The sequence below is a fragment of the Micromesistius poutassou genome (assembly GCF_964030765.1).
Source record: "Micromesistius poutassou genome assembly, chromosome: 7".
Classification (NCBI taxonomy): domain Eukaryota; kingdom Metazoa; phylum Chordata; class Actinopteri; order Gadiformes; family Gadidae; genus Micromesistius; species Micromesistius poutassou.
The window spans coordinates 15,520,934-15,541,109 of NC_140277.1; the positions used below are offsets into that span (position 1 = coordinate 15,520,934).

Consider the following 20,176-nt stretch of genomic DNA (forward strand, 5'->3'; position numbering starts at 1 on the left):
GATGACCCTAATCCCCGTAGTGCAAAAAAACCCTAAAAAAGTAGCAGGCATGTTTTCATACAAAGGGATGAGGCTGCCCCACTGACGAGCAGACGCGTAAAGTGGCTCACCTCATCCCCAAAGATCTCTCTCTGATCTGGTAATTATAGACCCACACCCCTCCCCCCCCCCCCCCCAACCCCCCCCCCCCCCCCCCCCCGCTGCCTCGCTCTGTCTGTCCTTCTCTGGAAATATCTCTCCATCCATCTCTCTTTCTCTCTCTCTCTCTCTGATATCTTGATTGCAGATCGCACATTGAGTATGACAAGCACTACAAGAACCCTTGAATTTTTGGCTCTTCACAGAGAAAGGCTGAAAATGTATTCATGGGTACATTCCACACACATACAAACACATACACACACACACACACAGACACACACACACACACACAGACACACATCAACGCACATGCACACACACACACACACACACACACACACACACATAAACGCAAACACACACATTCATACAAGCACACACACACACACACACACACACACACACACACACACACACACACAGTCATCCTGGAGTACACAAAACAGACTGTAAATGCATCGCTAGCTGGATGATAGCGGCGTACATTTTAGATGCCACAAAGCCCTGCACGAAGGAGGCTCTGGAGAGACAGCCAGCCCATGTGCAGCCCAGTAAAATCCCCAGGACTCTGTTCACATTTCCTGGGGAGAACCGCATCACAGGGGAGTCGAACCACACGGTGCTAAAACTAAAACTAAAAAGCGGTGGTGGTGTATTCAAAAACCGACTACGGTGTAATTGCACGCATCTGCATGAGCCGAGCGGAAACGTATCAAGTGTCCCCCTGGAAAATGACAGCCTTTTACACAAGCACTTAATCAATCAGGAGATCAATAGCTTGCGCCATAACAGGTTCACCCTTCTCTGTGTTTTCATTAGTGAGTCGCATGTAAAGGGAGAATGATGCCATGTGTGCAGAGCAGTATCCATACCTCTCAGGTGACACAAGATAAACACCACCATCCCAGAATAAACAGACACATATAATTACATTTACATCCACATTTACATTTAGGGCATTTAGCAGACGCTTTTATCCAAAGCGACTTACAATCAGTACATTTGTCACAAGAAGTGAAACGTACTGCAAACGAAGTGCAAGTACTAACAATCGCCAGGCCAACCCATTCCCCGTATACAGCAGTGATAGCTAGCTACTGTAGCAGATGCTACACCATTAAGTACTATGAATAAATACAACATACATTAAGTGCGTACATTACAAACATATATACATTCTACTGTTCATTAGAACATAATGTATATACATTATACCACCATGTAAATATGTATATATTTTTGTATGCAAGTTGTTTAATGTCTATATCTTTAGTGTTTTGCGATGTCCTTAATGCCTCTCCTGTGTAATGTGTTTATGCATATGCCAAGCTGAGCAAAGGGCAATTTTCCACTTGTGTGGGCACTGAAGTTGCCTGTGCTCTTTTCTATACAGCATGCAGGATATCGTTTTTTGAATTATTGCATGGCTAAAGACATGACGCAGGCCCCATTCCCGAAAAAAACATTAAGAGTGTCACGCACAAGGTGCTGACTTTCCACAAGGCCGAACGCAGTGACGACCCCCGCCCTCGGGGGTGTCACCAGCATGGTCGTCTCACTACTTTCCATCAGGCTCCAATTACCATAGAAGCGCTCTGTATTGACATCCAGTGTGCAGGGCTGAATGCAAAACTGCCTTTCCATCATTGATGGAAAAAAATGGCAATAGCATTACAAATTTGGCGTGTGCTTGTCCGTGGACTCAACGGTTGGGGGAAAAAAATGGGGGAAAAAAACACACACGCATATTAGGAGACTGAGCTCGTTTCCCAATTGCAAGATGGAAAGTATCCTGCAGCAGTGATAAACCTACCACAAACAGTTTATCACAAAAATATCTCATAACAAAATGTTGCTGGGGGGGGGGCGCCTGTTTGTTAATAAGATGAGACTGGTTTCCAAATTGCTAGATAGTATATCGCAGCGAAAGAAATGACAATAACACCAACAATGCCATATGAAATGGTATTCATATGAGATAAATAATATCCAAGGCGTTCTAAGGTGATGCGGAGCAGGATCTGAAATATGCCAGGCTGAAAGTCAATCGCTTCGATTGGCATTCCTGTTTGCTTTTAGATTTTATTTTTTATTTTTTCGGTTTCAAATTAGGTGTGAAATGTCACCCGGTGAGAGCAATTCAAAAGCAATCTGAGTAAACAGAAGGCAGGTGGGAAAATGGTGTCAAAAATGTAAGAGTAGAGTGACAAGTCTAGTGTGTCGCACGGCTGCCAATTTACTACACCCTGGGGTCCGGGTTACCTCGCTGGACCGCTGGCTGTTCCGTTTTACTACCCAAAAAAATTGAATTCCTTGGTGAAACACACACATATGAACACAAGCTCTGGTTCTGTCCCTCATTCTGCTTCACACTCACTCGCTCATATCCTTTCTCTCCCTCACGCACACACGCACACACACACACACGCACACACACACACACACACGCACACGCACACGCACACACACGCACACACGCACACACGCACACACACACACACACACACACACTGGTGCTGGATTACTGGTCCACACTGGCTAGAGAGGGAAGATGTTCTCTGCTCAAGCCGAGTATATGAGCTTAACCAGGGCTGTTTTTGGACTGCATGAAAAATTCAATACTCTCTTTGCTCCGTCGCCCTACATACGGCACACATGTGCGTGCAACTGCAAACACGCACACACACACACACACACACACACACACACACACACACATACACACACACTCACACATGCACGGGGGGGGGGCATTAACGCACATACTACAATATTATTAATACACTGCACACGTCAGCAGGATTGGCCAATCACATGTAGCATGTTGTGATGCTGCGGGGCGGTCCTAGTTCACAAATACAAAACCATCGAGGAGACTGTTTTGAAATGCACAATTATAGAAAGCTTATATCTGTTAACATTACGGCATGATTACGATAGCATTATGCATTATTTAACAATCAACATCATCCATTTATCTGATGTTCAAAAAAAAAAAAAGGGGCGTGTTTGTGTGCGTGTTTATGTGTGTGTGTTTTACACATCTCTACACGTTCATCAATATGTATCATACCCGGATAATGATTGTTTCCACTGTAAGGCCTGTGAGCGCGCGCCCGTGAACGAGCGCGCGCTGTTATGCTAGTGTGCTCATTTTAATTGGGAACACACATCTCGCCATGCATCTCCTCAGCAATCAGGTCAACACCTCGACCCTCCTTCCGTTTTCATTAGACACAAATGACAGCTTCCAAGAAACGGGAAGGGGGAGGGAATGGCAAGTGTGAAGTTGAACGCGTACGTTCCCAACGGAGGCACTATTAAACTGTTGTGCACTATATCCCACCGGCTAAAAGCGCCTAGGCCTATATTATCAGCGTATCATCAGACCCTAATGGTACCACAAACTAAATCAAATAAATGCAAACATTTCTATACTTCAATAGGCTTATATCCTCTGAAAATCATGTTTGAATCATGCTTTTATTCACGGGTGATAAACTCTTTGTATTTCCTTGTGACTTTGTGGTCTCGTCTGAGAGCGCCGTCCCAAATAATACTATGAGGTGGATGCGTCTTTGCCCAGTCCTCTCCATCTGGAGAAAGGCATCTGGGCCAGTAGTCTGCACAGGCACAGAGTCCTACAGGATTCACAGCACTTTCCAATTTCGGTTAAAGCCACTTGAGGGAAACTCTTTCCCCCCTCTCAGTAAATGTGCCGTGCACTCTCCTTCTGAAGTGTATCTGGGTCAATCCATGGAGCCCGGCTGAGGCATCTGGGTGGTCAATATGCAAGAAGGGGGGGGTCTGAATGAGTTTGAAAACGATTTTTGGCAGAGATCAAGGTGCTGAAAATCCCGAAATTGTGAAGTCAACGACCCATTAGTCACTTGATGTATTGACCCGGGATGCTTTTTGTTTTTGTTTATAATGCTGGCGGGTCACCATACTATGTATGTCTTCACTTGTACCTTTCATCATGGATGGATTTGCTATCCAGGCCTACTTAGAGTAAAAGCTGCAAAGTGTGGGAGAGAAACTGGGTCAAACTATTCCCATATCATGTTTCTGTCTTTGTGCTTGTTTACAAATCATTACCGAATACTTTTTCACGCCGAGATTAAAGGCAAGAGATCATTTTGATCAGTACGCAAAATCGATCTTCACAAAGTGTGACAGCCAAAGGGCTTCAAAGGCCCCTCATCCACGGGAGTGCTCTCGGGGTACACACAGACCGCCTAGCCTCCCTTCTATATCCAGGCTAAAACGCAACCTCAAATAACCCACTCACTCAGCTGAACCCACCCACCGTTATGCTCTTGATACTTGTCCTGCTTTACAAACCTTCCTACCCACCTATTGTCAGCAACCCGCTTGCCACATTCACAAACCAACAAATTACACCCCATTTTGTTGTTCAAAAATAAATAAATAAATAAATAAATAAATGGTGATACGCATTATTGTTTACCACGCACCACAGTTCCCACAAAAGGACAGGACTCCCACGCTGCAAGACGAGCACTGCTCCCGTTGTGCAGATGCTGCACAGACGGAGCAGAAGAGTTCGCTCAAGGGAAACGACGGACGAGTCGACGAAGCACCAGGAGAGATCAACCAAAACAAGACGAGGAAAATAATCCCTTCCTAGGCGTGTCTGAGACGCGGAGGGTAGTTAGGACCATGCCAAACGACAAAACCCTCATCGCCCATAAAGCCACGCAACTCCAGTGCTGCTCTGGTGCATTGCAGTTGAGGATTTCTTTTGATTTGGGGGGTGGATACAGTTACCCACAATGCAGTATCAACAACACTACCGTTCGTAGTTTTTTTTTTTTTGTAACACGTCCACTCGGTTTCCACAGGGACATCAGCGTGGCACATCCGTTTGTGTTTGCGCTTGATTCACTCATGTGCCACCGCCGCCGGCTGCCGTCGGGCTCAGCGGATGGGGGACGGCACCTGATGTAATCCAGGGGAAATATTTTTTACGATTCACCGTGAAAAAACAGCGGAGGAGAGGCGCACCACCATATGCAAGGCACAGCGTAACGAGCAGTGCACATATCACCAAATGGCTGCGTTTGACCGCCGGCAGGGGGCCCCGTGAAAATACAATTACAACAAATTTCATTTGGACATCCAGTAAACAGAAAAAAAAAGAAAAAAACAGGAGGGAATAAAACCCAAAAAAAAAAAAAGAAACAAGTGTTGGAAGCGTCCCCGCTGACTGTTATGTCATTACCGTTTGATGCAGTGAGGCGGTGGGGGGGGGGGGGGGGGGTGGGGTGTGGTGAGAGAGAAAGACATTCAACCCCATCTTGCACGTTCATATTCCACACATACACACACGCGTTGGCCTCTCTTGTTTCTTTTTTCTCTCTCTGTGTTGCTGTGTCTCCGTCTGACAGGCATGAAAGGTAGAAGACTACACTGCTGTGCTGGAGGTCCGTAATGAGCTTTGTGTTTGGAGACCCATGGCTCCTCTTTGCTCCCATTATTGTCAACCAGTTAAGACTTTAGACTCCAATGTGTCGGGGGGGGGGGGGGGGGGGGGGGGGAACATCCTTCTGATGTGAACCAGGAAATATGCCTGAAATTGTTTGTCTCTCAAATGGGGTTTGCAGGCGTGTGTGTGTGCGTGCGTGTGTGTGTGTTAGCGTATGTGTATGTGTGTGCCTGGATAATTGTTGTTGTACCGTGTATGCCTCAACTGTATCCACATTACAATTGCGTTGTGTTGTCATTAAAATGGTGGAATTCACTGGATTTCTGTCAACGTCGGAGCACCGTCTTGCACAGGTAGAACATCAATCAAAGTGTCGGTCATGCCAAAACATAGATTTTTGATATATGCGCAGATACTTACATACATACACATGTGTCTGCCCAGAGATGGCAGTTCTGAGTATCTTTGCATAGACTCTCGCTGTCACTCACACACACACACACACACACACACACACACATACACACACACACACACACACACACACACACACACACACACACACACACACACACACACACACACACACACACACACACACACACACGCCCGCACACAGCCCAATGCATACTTAATGTCCTTACCTTTCTGTACACAATCATGTTGGGCGACTCATCTGCTACCCCATTGGTCCCCTGCCCGACGCTGTTGGTTTGTGCCATGATCCAGGGGGCTAAATCGCCACAGTAAATGTCAGGTTGGTGCGCCTGTTATGGGCAGAACAAACGTTAGAGAGACAGCCCAACTATCACAGCGGCAGCGTGACCTCTCTCTTCCCTGGCTGACTGGAAACATGGCCTTTGTCTTAATGGGTCGTATGCAATGTGCACCAAAACGACCCGTATGGTTGTCTGATCGGTTGCATTTTGACAAGGTCTCGACAAGGACACGTTTTGGGATGGGAAAATTGACTACATTGGATAAGTTCGAGCACCTATGTCAAATCTCCATTCATGACAATATGATTTTGGATTTTATCGTTTTGACTGCACAAACTGCAGTGAAGGGTTCGTTGAGTAATCAATGATCATTAATTAAATAGTCATAACTATTTGTTGACATGGAAATATCTGCAGCAGTCTTGATGTCAATATGGGACATCGAACACGGGTTTCACCAAACGGTTGTAATATGAATATACAGTACAACTGGGCATTGTGAGGAATGGATCCACTGAAAATTGCAATACCTTAGGAATCGTTCTCTGTAAAAGAGAGACGATAGGGCTAAAGAAAACAGCTTTAAACAACCATTCGGTGAACATGCATTTTATAACGTGCGAGGTGGTGGAAATGCCACGCATATTTAGCGTACGTTGGAGGTTTATCATTCTGCATTCACCTTCCCACATCCACGTTCATTTTTTTTTTTTTCCAACGATACATCTATCAGACTACATAGCTCGCCCCCTGCAGACAGCCAAGTCATCTCACCTATCTGTTCTAAACATACGATTCCGTGCACAATCGGAGCTGTCATTTCCACGCCAGTGGGCACGTCCCAGCAAAACGACAGCACTTGTTGTTAGTCCCGCTGTCTCGTTCTTATTTCAGAACCTACGAATCGCATGCGGATAGACAATAGCGAAGCATCGCTGATAGATGGTTTACCTGAAAAAAACGTGCAGCCCCGTGGAAGGACTCCTGGTCGCTTGCAGAACCGGTATAGCCTATGGCTTTCGTTCAGCGTGTCCACTAGCAGACATAGGAATGCAATGATAATTCATTGGCACGGGGATATGGCAGCAGGCATTCGATGTAGACCTGAAAGGTTGGCGATGTGTTGTTTTTTTTCCTCCCTCTCCAAATGATGCGAACAGGCAGGCAGGCAGCTCGGGCGCGGGAACCTACGGCGGGAACGAGCATCGATCGGCAGCCAATCGCGTGTGAAGGAGCTACAACCAATTCTGTAGACGTCGACGACGAGACGAAAATACACCGCGGTCGTTTGGTCCTCCTCGTCTCGTGCGCATACGGTGACAGGCAGCCTTTTACATTGTCGTCTCCCACGGGGACGATCAAGAATCCAGGGAGCCTTGATCGCAGGCCATCGTGTCTTATTAAAACTGCAAAACCCAAATGCACAACATCATGCCACGGCGTCTGCTGCCAGTGGGACCGATCACCACAGATTCGCTCATAGGTGACTTGTTTACCTCTGGCATCGGAGAAGCTGCCTGCCGCGGATGGGCGATGGGTTTTCTTTTGGTGTGTGATTTTCAAGATCAGAATATAGGCTACCCTTTTAACAATGATAATCCCGTGTGTTATTATAACATACACAAGTCAGACAATTCAAATCAGGCATACTCACTCTCCCAAAAATATGTTGTTTACTTACCTATACCTTATTGGACACATCGTGCAACACTTTTTAACAAATGGCATAGGCTTCCATTTGGTCGACAACAACAGCTCTTGAGAAGAAGACGAGCCTGATACTGTTTGATGTTGTGGGCCTAACATGCTTATAATAGCTGTACCATAATCAAGTGAAACTCCTACGGTAGGCATGATCTAGCACAAGGCACAATGACATTATATCTACATTGTGTGACGTACAGCACACTGTAATACTATACTCACATTAAGGCTACTGAAGCCTTCCATCCATCATCCATAAGTAATTGTTGATATGGGAGGGCTTTAGAGGGCGTGGATTCTCCTGTATTCATAGTGCAGCTTCAAGGGTAGGCCTATGCACAGCACATATGTACCTTCATTCAATCATAAAAAATGACGATGTAAATGCATAAGGAGGAGGCCCTTCGTTTTGACATGTCCTAAAGGCAGATAGGCCTACGTCAGTCAGAGCCTGGCGTGTTCAACCATGGAGGGATCGGTTAGGTCACTGAGGTAATTTGCCTCATCAGCATTCCCAGATACATAGGCTACCAATTTTGTTTCTGAAACACAACCATTGTTCATTTCCAAAGGATTGGTCCATAAATCCATAAATGAGTCAATAAACTGAAAAATCCATTGATTAGAATTTTGTCATTGTCATTTATTTCGGTTTTTTTTCCCCTTGTAAATTGTTAAATAATTATTTTGATTTCTCTGCAATATCAATTTAACAAAACGTTGTTTTCTGGCCATTCCTGGAAAAGCAAAAATAATTTCTGACATTTTATAGACTTAAATTGGATTTGATTAGAATACTAATTAGTCAAGTCGATTTAATCACACTTACAGTCTCAAAGGGCTTCGCAGCAGGCCACGTTAAATGACCGCCCCTCTCCCCTAAAGGGCAGGAAAAAAAACTCAACCTAAACCTTAATTATGAAGGAAAAACCCGGAGAAGGAATGCAGAAAGAAAAAGCTGCTACCTTCCAGGGATGGTAATGATTGCAGTGGCTGCCACTATAACGGACAGATATACTGGTTGTATATCAACAGTTTAAATTAGTACCATTAGTAATAACCCGGGTGAGAGAGGTCTGTAGATGCATTCAATACAAAAAAAAATTACAGAGCCCAGACTATGTTATATAGTACAATAAACCTTAAAAGATAAGGGGTAATAAAACAATAAAAAAGGCAAACCTAGGCCTATTAAAAATTTGCAATGCCTGTGTTTTTTTTAATTTTCCCTTGAACAATGGAAACTAAAACAAAAAATACCATAACAAATGTGCACCATATACGACGTAGGCTAGATAATAATGCCCATGATCCATGATCACATGAATAGAGAGGTGGGTAGGCTACATTGCGGTTAAGATGGTTGGGTTTTTTAATAGCCTGGCGTCACCAAGTTTGGACTTGACATGAGGGTACAAACTCCTTCAAACCTTTACAACTAGCCTACTAATAACCGGTCAAGAACTATAGAGCCATCTGGTGGACTGCACTGCAGCTGTAGCGTTGTGTGTTCCCGTAGCCCTTTAAACGCTGAGCCTTCAAAAAGAAAACACCAGTTCCCACAATGCATTAGGCGATGCTCCAGCGCAGAACAAAAAAGTGGAAACAAAAGACATCTATTTCTCAAACAAATACTACTACAAACTCCCAACTCGCAACACCACCTCCGAGTCGGGCCGGGCCGCTGACTGACAGCTCCAACATTCAACGCCACAGCGTCGAGGGATCCGAAATGGCTCTGAAAAGAATACAGAAGGTGAGTACTTCTCGTATTTATGAAGCCTAGCCCTGGACGGCAGAAGACCGAAAGCGCTGAACATTGTTAGGCCGGTTCTGTAGCTCGGTCTGATGATGATACCGGGGCTGGAGCGCAGACCCACAGGAGCACTTTGGATTCTGCTTTAGGCTTTCCTATTTATACATGCGTCCCATATACACGTATTTCACCATCTATTGTTTCCCCGGGGGCCGGGGAGGAGGGTAGTAGTCTCGTTTCAGTCTCATTTCAATCTGTGAACTTAAGTTAGCACTCGCTAACAAACTACACAGCCCAACATTTTACTTGTTTAAGGATGATCCGTGGTTCGTTTTTGGTGTTTAATATCGCAAGGGTCGATGCTGTACGCTTCGTGAATTGTTGATGGGATGTTCGACGCAGGGCATTTCCTCTGTTCGGCGGAGCTTCTTGAAGCGGTAGCATCCTGGGTAACGTGAAGCTAACATACGTGGTTCATAACCCCCAATGACTGTCAAATGTGTTCCGTGTGTGTGTTTGGTTTTTATACCAGGAGCTAAAAGATCTGCAGAGGGATCCCCCCGCACAGTGCTCTGCAGGACCAGTGGGAGAGGACTGTAAGTTAACTGTAGTAAATGTGAATGTAGCACTCATTAAAACAAACTACCGTTGTTGACACAAAGAGGGTGACCAACTCATTGTGGCTTTTTTTGTTGCATCTATGTGTTACAGCCCGGTCCTCTTGTCAGATGAGGGACACGTCAATGATCATGTAGGGTTTCCATTTGTAATCTAGAAAGTAAAATATAATCGCTGCTTCTTGTGCTTTCTCTTTGCAGTGTTTCATTGGCAAGCCACAATCATGGGACCGGTGAGGCTATGCTTCTAGAGCATTTAGACAATAGTTTTGTATGTCAACCCAACGACCCCGTCCTGTATAGGCAGGGGAGGAGTCTTTCCACACACTTTCATACTCAAGGATTTCCAGTGCCCTTTTTTTCTTATGTTATTGAGATTAATTCTGTTTGTCTGAGCATTGTTTTGCGGAAGACTAGTCCTCTATTATTAGATTTCAGCTAGGAGACCTGCATGGATGGGGTCCAGTTAAACTTTGCACTTTTACCTTTCAGTCTGACAGTCCGTATCAAGGAGGTGTGTTCTTCCTAACTATCCACTTCCCCACGGACTATCCCTTTAAACCACCAAAGGTGAGATTGGTCTCAATCAAACAGAGCTGTGGTTGCGAGCTATAGAGAATGGCAAACCTAATCTCCTGGTGTCATGGTGTCCACGGTACGGCATTCTCTCTCCTCAGATTGCCTTCACAACAAAGATCTACCACCCGAACATCAACAGCAATGGTAGCATATGTCTGGACATTTTAAGGTCCCAGTGGTCACCTGCACTAACCGTATCAAAAGGTAACAATGTTTTTTGTTTTGTAGTTATTAGGTTATATAGTTATCCATTGAAATTATATATATATATATATATATATATATATATTTTTTTTTTTTATGTTTTGGTACCTCGATCAACTCACTTGGTCATCAAAACTATTTTCCCCAATATCAAGATAGATCAACAATTAATACATTTGTCAATTGGTTATGTGTAAATAATTAACGGCTCAAAAACAATGACGTGTGTCATTCCAGTCTAAACGACTCCAACATGGTCCTTATTGTGTTATTTCTGTCTATCCCCCCCCCCCCCCCCCCCCCCCTACAGTTTTATTGTCCATATGCTCTTTGCTCTGCGACCCCAATCCGGATGACCCTCTGGTCCCTGACATTGCACACATCTACAAATCAGACAAACCTAGGTGGGTTGGATCATATACGGTTGTGCAATCTAGTCATTCCTTTGGTATTATTTCTTCCCTTCCAAGTCATGCATGTGTGGTCTTCAACTGTAGATCCAGAACAAATAACATGAGTGAATGTGAAATGAATGTACTGTAAAATAATACCATTCCATAGTATGCTTTTTCATCATTTATATATTGTTTAAAGCTCATGCGATGCACCAGAGAGGTTGTATATTTTAATAGTAAGCGGATCACCAAGTTTGATTTTCTGTTTTTCTTTTCTCCCAGGTACAACAAATTAGCCAGAGAATGGACTCAAAAGTATGCAGTGTAAACTACTGTGAAGTCTTAGCAACAATGGAAAGAATTATGACACACTTCTCGCTGGACAAATTCCAAAATGGATGTCCAAAATATCCACACTGGTTGTAAAAAAGGGGGTTTTCATTAGAAGCACTTTCTCTTTCTGGAAATAACTGGTTTTATTCTTGAATTTTATTATTTTCTTTGTTTGCTATTATGATTATTATGATAATAATAATACTTATTATTATTATTGATGAAACTGCAAAAAAATATTGTTTTTATTTTCAGAGACTTATAATGTATGGTGTCAAACTATACAAATCTATTTTTATTATTTTGCATTAAAAACTAAAGCCCAATGTGCATTACTTGATTTCTATTTTCTTGTGCTAGGGTTAAATTAAGTGAAATGCTGTTATTCAAATTAAGTGTATTTGCTTTTCACACACTGTACATGTTTTTATTTCTATAAACTATGATTGAAATATCGGAAAGTACATTACTATCAACAAAAATGCCTCACCCCTGTTTATTTTGCAGACCATTGTCTTTCTCTGTTTCATAATGTTTCATAATAGTGCCTTGTACTTACGTCTTGGACGTTAATAATAGTCTTGGATAGTCTTACTTGTAGCATGTTCAAGTGGCCACTAGATGGTAGTGTATACCATTTATAATATATTACCACTGCAATTCAATATTTAGACACAAGTTAGAAGTTTTGTTTTGTAGTTTTTATGAGTTTATTTTAGAATGACGTTGATTAATGTTTATCTACCAATGGGTGATCCATTCGCTTTTAGTTGTGGGGATAGTATGTGTAAGCTGGGTAGTGGATTTTCCCTGTAGTTGTACAACGGATGGCAACATATTCAATTTCTATGTAAAATCGAATAATGTTGCGCAATGTTATACACCACATCTACTAAGTCCTTATTAGTGAATATATATTATTTTACATAAAAACAATTTAGATCAGCCTGATAAACATTTTTCCTTTCTGTTTGTGGGCCTAGACCTGAAACAAAAATAAGCTCCTGCGTTGAACTTTAGATTAGTGGGTTCTGCACTAACAATCTTCACGCATTAGAATGCGATGTCCATGGCGTTGGGTTATAATGAAAGGTATACTTATTTTCTTTGGTCGTTTCTTTCAGTGAAATGGTATTCAAACATGCGTACAGGACGTTGAATAAATGGTGTTTGCACGTATTCTGCACAGTAATGTTCAGAACTGTCCCCTAGTTTGAAATTGACGATTATACTGCATCTCATTTCACTCATAGCAAACCGATCATTTGTACCATTTGCCCCCTGTTCTTTGAATATCTTGAGGGAAAAGCCATATAGGGATGGCTTTCACTAAAATATTAAAAAGCAGTCTGCTTAAAAGCTGTGATGATATTCGGGCTGTATTGCCTACAGCCAAATGCTCATTTAAATAAACCAACACGAATATGCATCAGCTAATTGGCAATTACGCTCAGTCATCCAATGAAATGTCTTGATAGATTTTAGGGGCAAGCGGTTCATTCTCATCCTCAAAACTCGGGCTCGGATGTGACGGTAACAGACCGATCACTTTCGATTTAAATGCAATCTTATTTTTCGTATACAATTTCCCTTGTGTGTCCCTTCATTTCCCCCTTCTTCCATCATTGTGTTCTTCGGTGAAGCAATAGGGCTGAACAGTCTTATGGCCTACTGGAGCAGGCAACAAAAATAAAATCAAACTTAATTGAAGAAACTTTTCACAGGACACATCTTAGTCTAAGACAAAAAAAAAACGGGAGGTAGGCCTATGCCTAGAAAAGCTTCTTTTTGGGAGGAGCCGTCATTTTTCCCCCCAAGATGACACGTGAAACTTTCTGGAGAAGTTTGGTAGGCTCACTCTGAAGCTCCGAGCTCACAACTTCAGCAGCGTGGACCCGTCTCGAGTGATCCTCCTGGAGACTAAACACAAGGAACTTTCTGAAGCAAACCAGTCTCCTAGGAAAGCTCTCGATCCGCTGCGATGAGCAACACGGCGAAGTAACGGTGTTACAAAAAAAACAAAACACAACGCAGAAACACATTTTACCTTTGTGCTTTGCTCAACCGAGATTTAAAACGCAGTGGCCACTGGAAACGTTGCTGTGCAGCGCCATGGCTGCCCAGTGCGACACTCTAAGCGGATACTTGCAGCAGCAGCAGCAGCAGCAGCAGTCGGACCAGGGATCCAACAGCGAGCGCAGCACCGACTCGCCTCCGCCGGGGTCCGAGGACGACCTGCACGCCCCGCACCCACCGCCGGACCCCGAGTGGACCGAGGAGCGCTTCAGAGTGGACCGCAAGAAATTGGAGATCATGTTGTTAGGTAAAAATATGTATAAACTGCCACACTACTACTTCTTAGAGGTTATTGAGAAAAAAAAAAAAAAAAAAAACATAATCTGAATTATTTGTTATTTCTTATGGGGTGAAGATATTGAAATTGCAGTTTTACCATTGAGTGATTGTTTTTTTATTGTTGTACAGGTCGTTGCTGTCGTACATCTGTCAGTCAGTCTCTGCAATGTAGGCTAGTGTCCAAGTGTATGTCATTTTGTATGCATTTATGGAGTCAAAAGCGCATGTGTCCTCCTGTGTGCACGTTGTACTGTTCTGCTCATAGCTGTAGTAACGCCATTCGGCCAAAAGAAGTCGCTAATGTTGATGAGTTGCAGATTTTAAAAAACAATTTTAAAACCATCAATATAGACAGCTGCGTCGCTTCCTTCGCTGCTGACTTAAAAAAAGAAGAAGAATTTCTTTACTTGTAAACTGCCGTTTAATTTAAGACAAAATGGTGAAAGATCATGTCAAAGCAAAAATTGAGTCTTGCAATTGTAGGACTAGCCGTAAATGTCCTAGTTATACTATTGTAGGAATACGAATTGTAGAATTGACAGAATTGTTCATGCTAGTGTTTTTCCAAGTCCAACCTATACTATTCACTCACTAAATTAAATATTGTCATCGGTCTTTTAGGTTCATTAACCCTAGTCATTTTTTACTGTGTGTCTTGCTCCATCCAAAGGCAGTGCATGGTGTCCTACAGGTAGCAAATGAAACCATGTCGACGGTCTCAACATGTGCCCTCTCTTGAGCAAAGCGAAAGCAATTGTTCAACTGGCCATGTGTCTCCAGTGAAAGAGGCCTTTTAAAAAGTTTAAAAAAACATTGTGGTTGTTTTCAGCAAAACACAAAGCTTGAGATTCTTGTGTTGTGCAAGTGGACTGTGGGATACTTTATTAACTTATTATCAGAAGACAGTAGGCCTAGGCCTACATCATATTCAGCTGGGGGGGGGCCGTGCTGGAGGAACATGATGATGATGATGATGATGATGATGATGATGATGATGATGAAATAACTAAAACAAAGATATCAAATCTCGGACCTTCCCATTAAACATAGCCGGTTTAATCAGATTAGTGAAAATATGTCCAGTTGATTTTTTTTTTCTTAAGTCCATTAAGCTATCTTTAGTGACCAGTGTTTTCCGCTCCTCTCCCCACTCAAGGTCTTAACGAAATGTAACGCGCACAAAAAAAATTTGTGCGTCGTGTGCTCTATAAACATCAAACGTCCCTTTTTAGTAGTGAGTGGGTGCTTTAGTCATCCTCCTTAGCCCAGGGTTTGGTTGTGGAAGACATTAGCGATGTAGAGTCTCCGGTTTCATTTGCTATGGGTGCATTAATTACTCAGTTTCCAAGGTACAAACTTTCCTTACTTGTATTCGGATAGGGGAAAGAAACACTACCGTAATGCGGTAGCATTGCGATACTTTGTTTACGCAATACTTCACGTCATGTTCGCAAACAATAAATACTAAATTTGTATATAAAAGATTATGCCAGAACCCTTACTGTTATCTTAATGTTATGTAAATGAACGGTACCGTCTTACGGAGGGTACTAAAGAGGATTTGCCCCAATCTCCAACTTCAAAGCGATACCTTAACCACATAAGAGATAAAATCGCACTCAAAAAGATCTCAACATTTCATTCACTAGAGTCACTATATTCACAGAATTCAAAATACATACATAGGCACTCAGAAACCATTGTTAAATGATATTGTGAGGTCCCTGCAGATTCCCGTCCCTACGTCTCACATCTCTTTGACATTGTAGCCTAGCCCTTCATCCGTCTGTATCCCGGCAGTCCGCTGACTGTATATACTGGTTGGTGGCCCGCTGCTGCTTCTTCTCACTGCATTCCTCAATGCTCCATGTCATCGTTGCCTCTTCCAGGAAAACAAGTTAACCAAAGGCCGTCCCTAAACCCAACTTCTGGACATACGTACCCAGAGCCACGGTGTGTGTGTGTGTGTGTGTGTGTGTGTCCCATTTCTTTTTGCTAAACAAGTTTTTGTATTTGACATATTTGTCAGGTTGACTTGATAGTTTGTTATTTTAAAGTTTCAACATCTTGCTCAGGGTTAGGGAGTTAGATTCATCTTTCGACGTGTCCATGCAGTGGTGCCATCAACGGAAGTTGATGGCACGCCATGTAGCGTACAGCCTGTCTGGTTAGTACCATTTTGGCCAAGAGATCGAATAATGTGGAAATGTGAACCAGATTTCACTTTTGATCTATGCCCTTTGTGGTATCTCTCAGGATGTGTCTGATTAGAATCTCTGTGGTTCTTGGAAGCTTTCTCAATGCATACCTGATGTCTGTATGAGAGTTTAGGACGGCTCACCTCACAATTGCAGCTATGTGTTGTCTACAAGTGTTCTGCCGTGTACTCAACTTAACAAGCCTGTTTTCAAGTTCCCCATCTGAACTCTGCGTAGTACGTACATTAACGTGGTGTCCTCCCGCTGGATTTGTTTCGATTAGATTAGACCTCTGTTTTGACGTCAAGTTTTTTTCCCTTCACAAATTCTGATTCTGATTTTTTTTTTTATTGTCTAACTTTGACAGAATTTCATCTTTAGACACAAGAGGTCACACCGTAAAAACATTGATGAAATTGGTTTACGGGAAGTGTTGTTTTTGGTTGAACGTTGTGTTGTGTCTTTGAGATTATCTCTGCACTAGCTTCCTCTGTAAAAGGGTTCAGCAAAGGTACATGGGTGGTTTCCGTGGCCACAAAAACATACAAATCAAGATGGGCCTTATATTTTATGTTCTACAATGATGTGATTTCAAATGATCCAGCATAAATTCATAAATTCAACATTTTGGATATCATCCACAAAAAATACTTAAAAAAATTAAAGCTCTCGGTAAAAACAGCGATGGCAATAGTCGATGGAAAACCACAAACATGAAGACATTTGTTGGCTGGTCAATGATAACGTGATCAACTCATCATTGACGTACAGACACTACCATTGACAGTAGCCTTTGTTTGGAATTTCCCATTGTTCTTGGAAGGTTTAGGTGGAATAAAGCGGGAAAATGGTGATTATTAATCGGGGATGTCAGAAATTGGAGAAGAAAAGACAGATTTACTGTGCCAAGCACATGAATCTGTCAGCACTTTGTAAAGGGACAACACCTTGACAGCTGTGTGTGTGTGTGTGTGTGTGTGTGTGTGTGTGTGTGTGTGTGTGTGTGTGTGTGTGTGTGTGTGTGTGTGTGTGTGTGTGTGTGTGTGTGTGTGTGTGTGTGTGTGTGTGTGTGTGTGCGTGCGTGCGTGCGTGCGTGCGTGCGTGCGTGCGTGCGTGCGTGCGTGCGTGCGTGCGTGCGTGCGTGCGTGCGTGCGTGCGTGCGTGCGTGCGTGCGTGCGTGCGTGCGTGCGTGCGTGCGTGCGTGCGTGCGTGCGTGCGTGCGTGCGTGCGTGCGTGCGTGCGTGCGTGCGTGCGTGCGTGCTTAGTTCCTTACCGTTGGCAATGGCAGACTGAATTCTTTAATTCTACCGCCTGGAGACCTTGGCTGGGAGCAAGCGCTCTGGGAAAGTGTCTAATGGGAGCAGAGACCAGTGAAAGAACCAGACCAGGGTGGGAAAACATTAACATTTCACCCATTGTCCCAATTGCTTGCGTTGTGCATCGGTGCATGCACCCTGTCTGTTGAGATGTTCAAAGAGGCTTTAATGGTCACTGTGTGTGTGTGTGTGTGTGTGTGTGTGTGTGTGTGTGTGTGTGTGTGTGTGTGTGTGTGTGTGTGTGTGTGTGTGTGTGTGTGTGTGTGTGTTCTCGCAATATACCTGCAAATGGTTAAAACAAGGCCAACTAATTGATTTGATTGATTTTCCTGCTCTACTGAACCACACAGTCTATTACTGGTTAGTTCGGGACAAGAAACAGATAAAAACACAGAGGTAATATATTACATTACGTTCAATATTCAATATTGTTCAGGCTGGAAATGGGATTATTTACAAGATTGTATGAGCGATAATTATTATTTATTTCTGGTTTATTTGATAAGGACAGATACAGTGTACATAGACAAACTGAGAACAGCTTTCCGATACAAATATCATAGTGTTTATAGCCTATGCTAATTTGCAACACCCGTCCCTAGAACGTCTTTTGTGATATAATAGCGTAATACAGAGAGGTACAATGAAGGCTACTGAGTACAGAAAGGTACAATAAAGCACAGGTTGAAACAAAGGTAAAACTGAGTACAAGTCACAATAAAACACATTTAGTAGTAGCTTTTAAAAAGTGAAGGTGAAGGCTGCAGCAAAGTTTTGAATTATCAAGTGGCAAGTTCTTCAACCTTGCTCCTTTCACAGAAAAAAGCAGTCTAAATAGTGGATGTTTTGCAGTATTAAACTTCACAGTGGCCACTTGAGGCTTCTCTGGTGCCTCTGCTGCAGCCCTGTAGTCTCTTGATGTATTTACAGTGAGGCTGAGGAGCAAGTCCATTCAAACTCAAGCTTTACATTATGAAAATCAACATTTGCAAAACAACCTAAAATGCAGCCACGCTGGTACCTAATACACGTCACGCATGTAACGTGATCGTGACTTGTATTGACTTGTATGCATTGGGTACTGTTATATTCTGTACAAAACCAAAAAAATTTGTAACCCGTTAATAACTTTCTCAATGTGTTATGTTGTTATGAGTTAGCAAAGCTCTATTCGTGGCTTCTCCGTCACGAAGGAATAGATCAAATGCAATGAGATGATACCCCAATTGTTGAAGAATAATTGAACAGTGGCCCACAGAAGGCAACACCGTAAGTTAAAATAGATGCAAAGTAGATCCAAAAAGATATGTATAAAAGAAGAAATTCCCCCGTTCCCCAGTTGAAGTGGGCCACATGTGCTGCCGTGCCTCCTCTTCCTACCCGGTGCTGAGTCGGGCCTTTAGACAGGAAGTGAATGTCGTGTTGGGAATGTGCTGCAGGCCCTCACCCTCGTTCTGGTTCTCCCCTCTTTTTTCCCCTCCTTCTTCTGCAGTTAAACACTGTGCTGTTGTTCCAGCTTCCAGCAGAGCCCCTCATGGCAGATGGCAGTTTTTCTTTTCCCGATGTTGAATGCGCATACTCCACGCACATCTCTTTTCCAGGGCCTGTTGCGTTTAACAAAACACAGGCAATGAAGTGCTACGCAACCGGCCAAAGTGCCTTAGACCACAAGTGGTAGTGCAAAGGACAGTTCCCCCCCCCCTCCGGATTTTGTTTTGAAATGCGGTCGGGATTTAAACAAGGCCAAAGCATAAGGTGAACTTGTACAGTACACGTAAAGTGAAACTGGCAGTGAAAAAATGTAAATCGACCTGAACATGGTAGCCAGGTACTATGAAATGTTTTGCATCACTCAAGAACTGATGTTCAGCGTGTGAGACCATGAACCAGAACAAACTCTAACCAAAATCTTTTTTATTTGTATTTATTATGTTAGGCTTACATTCCTCCCCATTCCCCTGTGTATATTGTAATAACATCCAGGTTTTTGCTTTTAGATACTGTGGTCCTTTAGTTTTAAAAGACAAATTCAAAATAACGTGCATATTCAACCTAAAAAGTATCTGAAACCATCTGAAATGTTGTATCTTTTGAATCGTCAATCATAAGTGTGCCGTTGTGTCTTACGCTACCCTTACCTTACTCTAAATAGAGAGGCCTTTATTACTGGGGGAAGTAGTGAAATGTATTGTTTAATATTATGTAATTAAGCACAACATGCAGGCAAAACAACACACATTGACAAGACTTATTAACAACACTAAGTGACTTAATGAATTTTCATGTTTGACATTCACATTTTCCTTGGCACAGTTAAGTTAGTCTCTCTCTCTCTCTCTCTCGCTCTCGCTCACTCTTTCACTCTCTACTATTCACTCTTGTTCTTTCTCTCTCCTTCCTGTATATATAT

The 20,176-nt window shown here is 43.0% G+C and overlaps 2 protein-coding genes across 2 annotated transcripts in view; both read left to right on the forward strand.

The window, feature by feature from the left end:
* Positions 1–9,569: 9,569 nt before the first annotated feature.
* LOC311350776 (ubiquitin-conjugating enzyme E2 D4-like) lies at positions 9,570–13,109 on the forward strand. The gene is made up of 7 exons (XM_084470862.1): positions 9,570–9,769; positions 10,302–10,365; positions 10,588–10,619; positions 10,879–10,956; positions 11,064–11,169; positions 11,480–11,573; positions 11,847–13,109. Exons 1-7 carry the CDS (start codon positions 9,590–9,592, stop codon positions 11,890–11,892), a joined length of 600 nt encoding a protein of 199 aa, XP_084326988.1. The 5' UTR covers positions 9,570–9,589; the 3' UTR covers positions 11,893–13,109.
* Positions 13,110–13,797: 688 nt separating this feature from the next.
* The window catches only part of bicc1a (BicC family RNA binding protein 1a), a 58,361-nt gene continuing 51,982 nt past the window's right edge, over positions 13,798–20,176 (forward strand). The window contains exon 1 of the mRNA XM_084470223.1: positions 13,798–14,220. Coding sequence (XP_084326349.1) covers positions 14,010–14,220 — 211 coding nt within the window. The 5' untranslated portion in view covers positions 13,798–14,009. The remainder of the gene's footprint in view (positions 14,221–20,176) is intronic.

Coding starts and splice junctions, on each gene's coding strand:
- LOC311350776 (XM_084470862.1), top strand. CDS start 9,590: ATGCTCCAGCGCAGAACAAAAAAGTGGAAACAAAAGACATCTATTTCT. Junction 10,366..10,587: donor AGGACCAGTGGGAGAGGACT/GTAAGTTAACTG, acceptor TTCTCTTTGCAG/TGTTTCATTGGCAAGCCACA. Junction 11,574..11,846: donor TACAAATCAGACAAACCTAG/GTGGGTTGGATC, acceptor CTTTTCTCCCAG/GTACAACAAATTAGCCAGAG.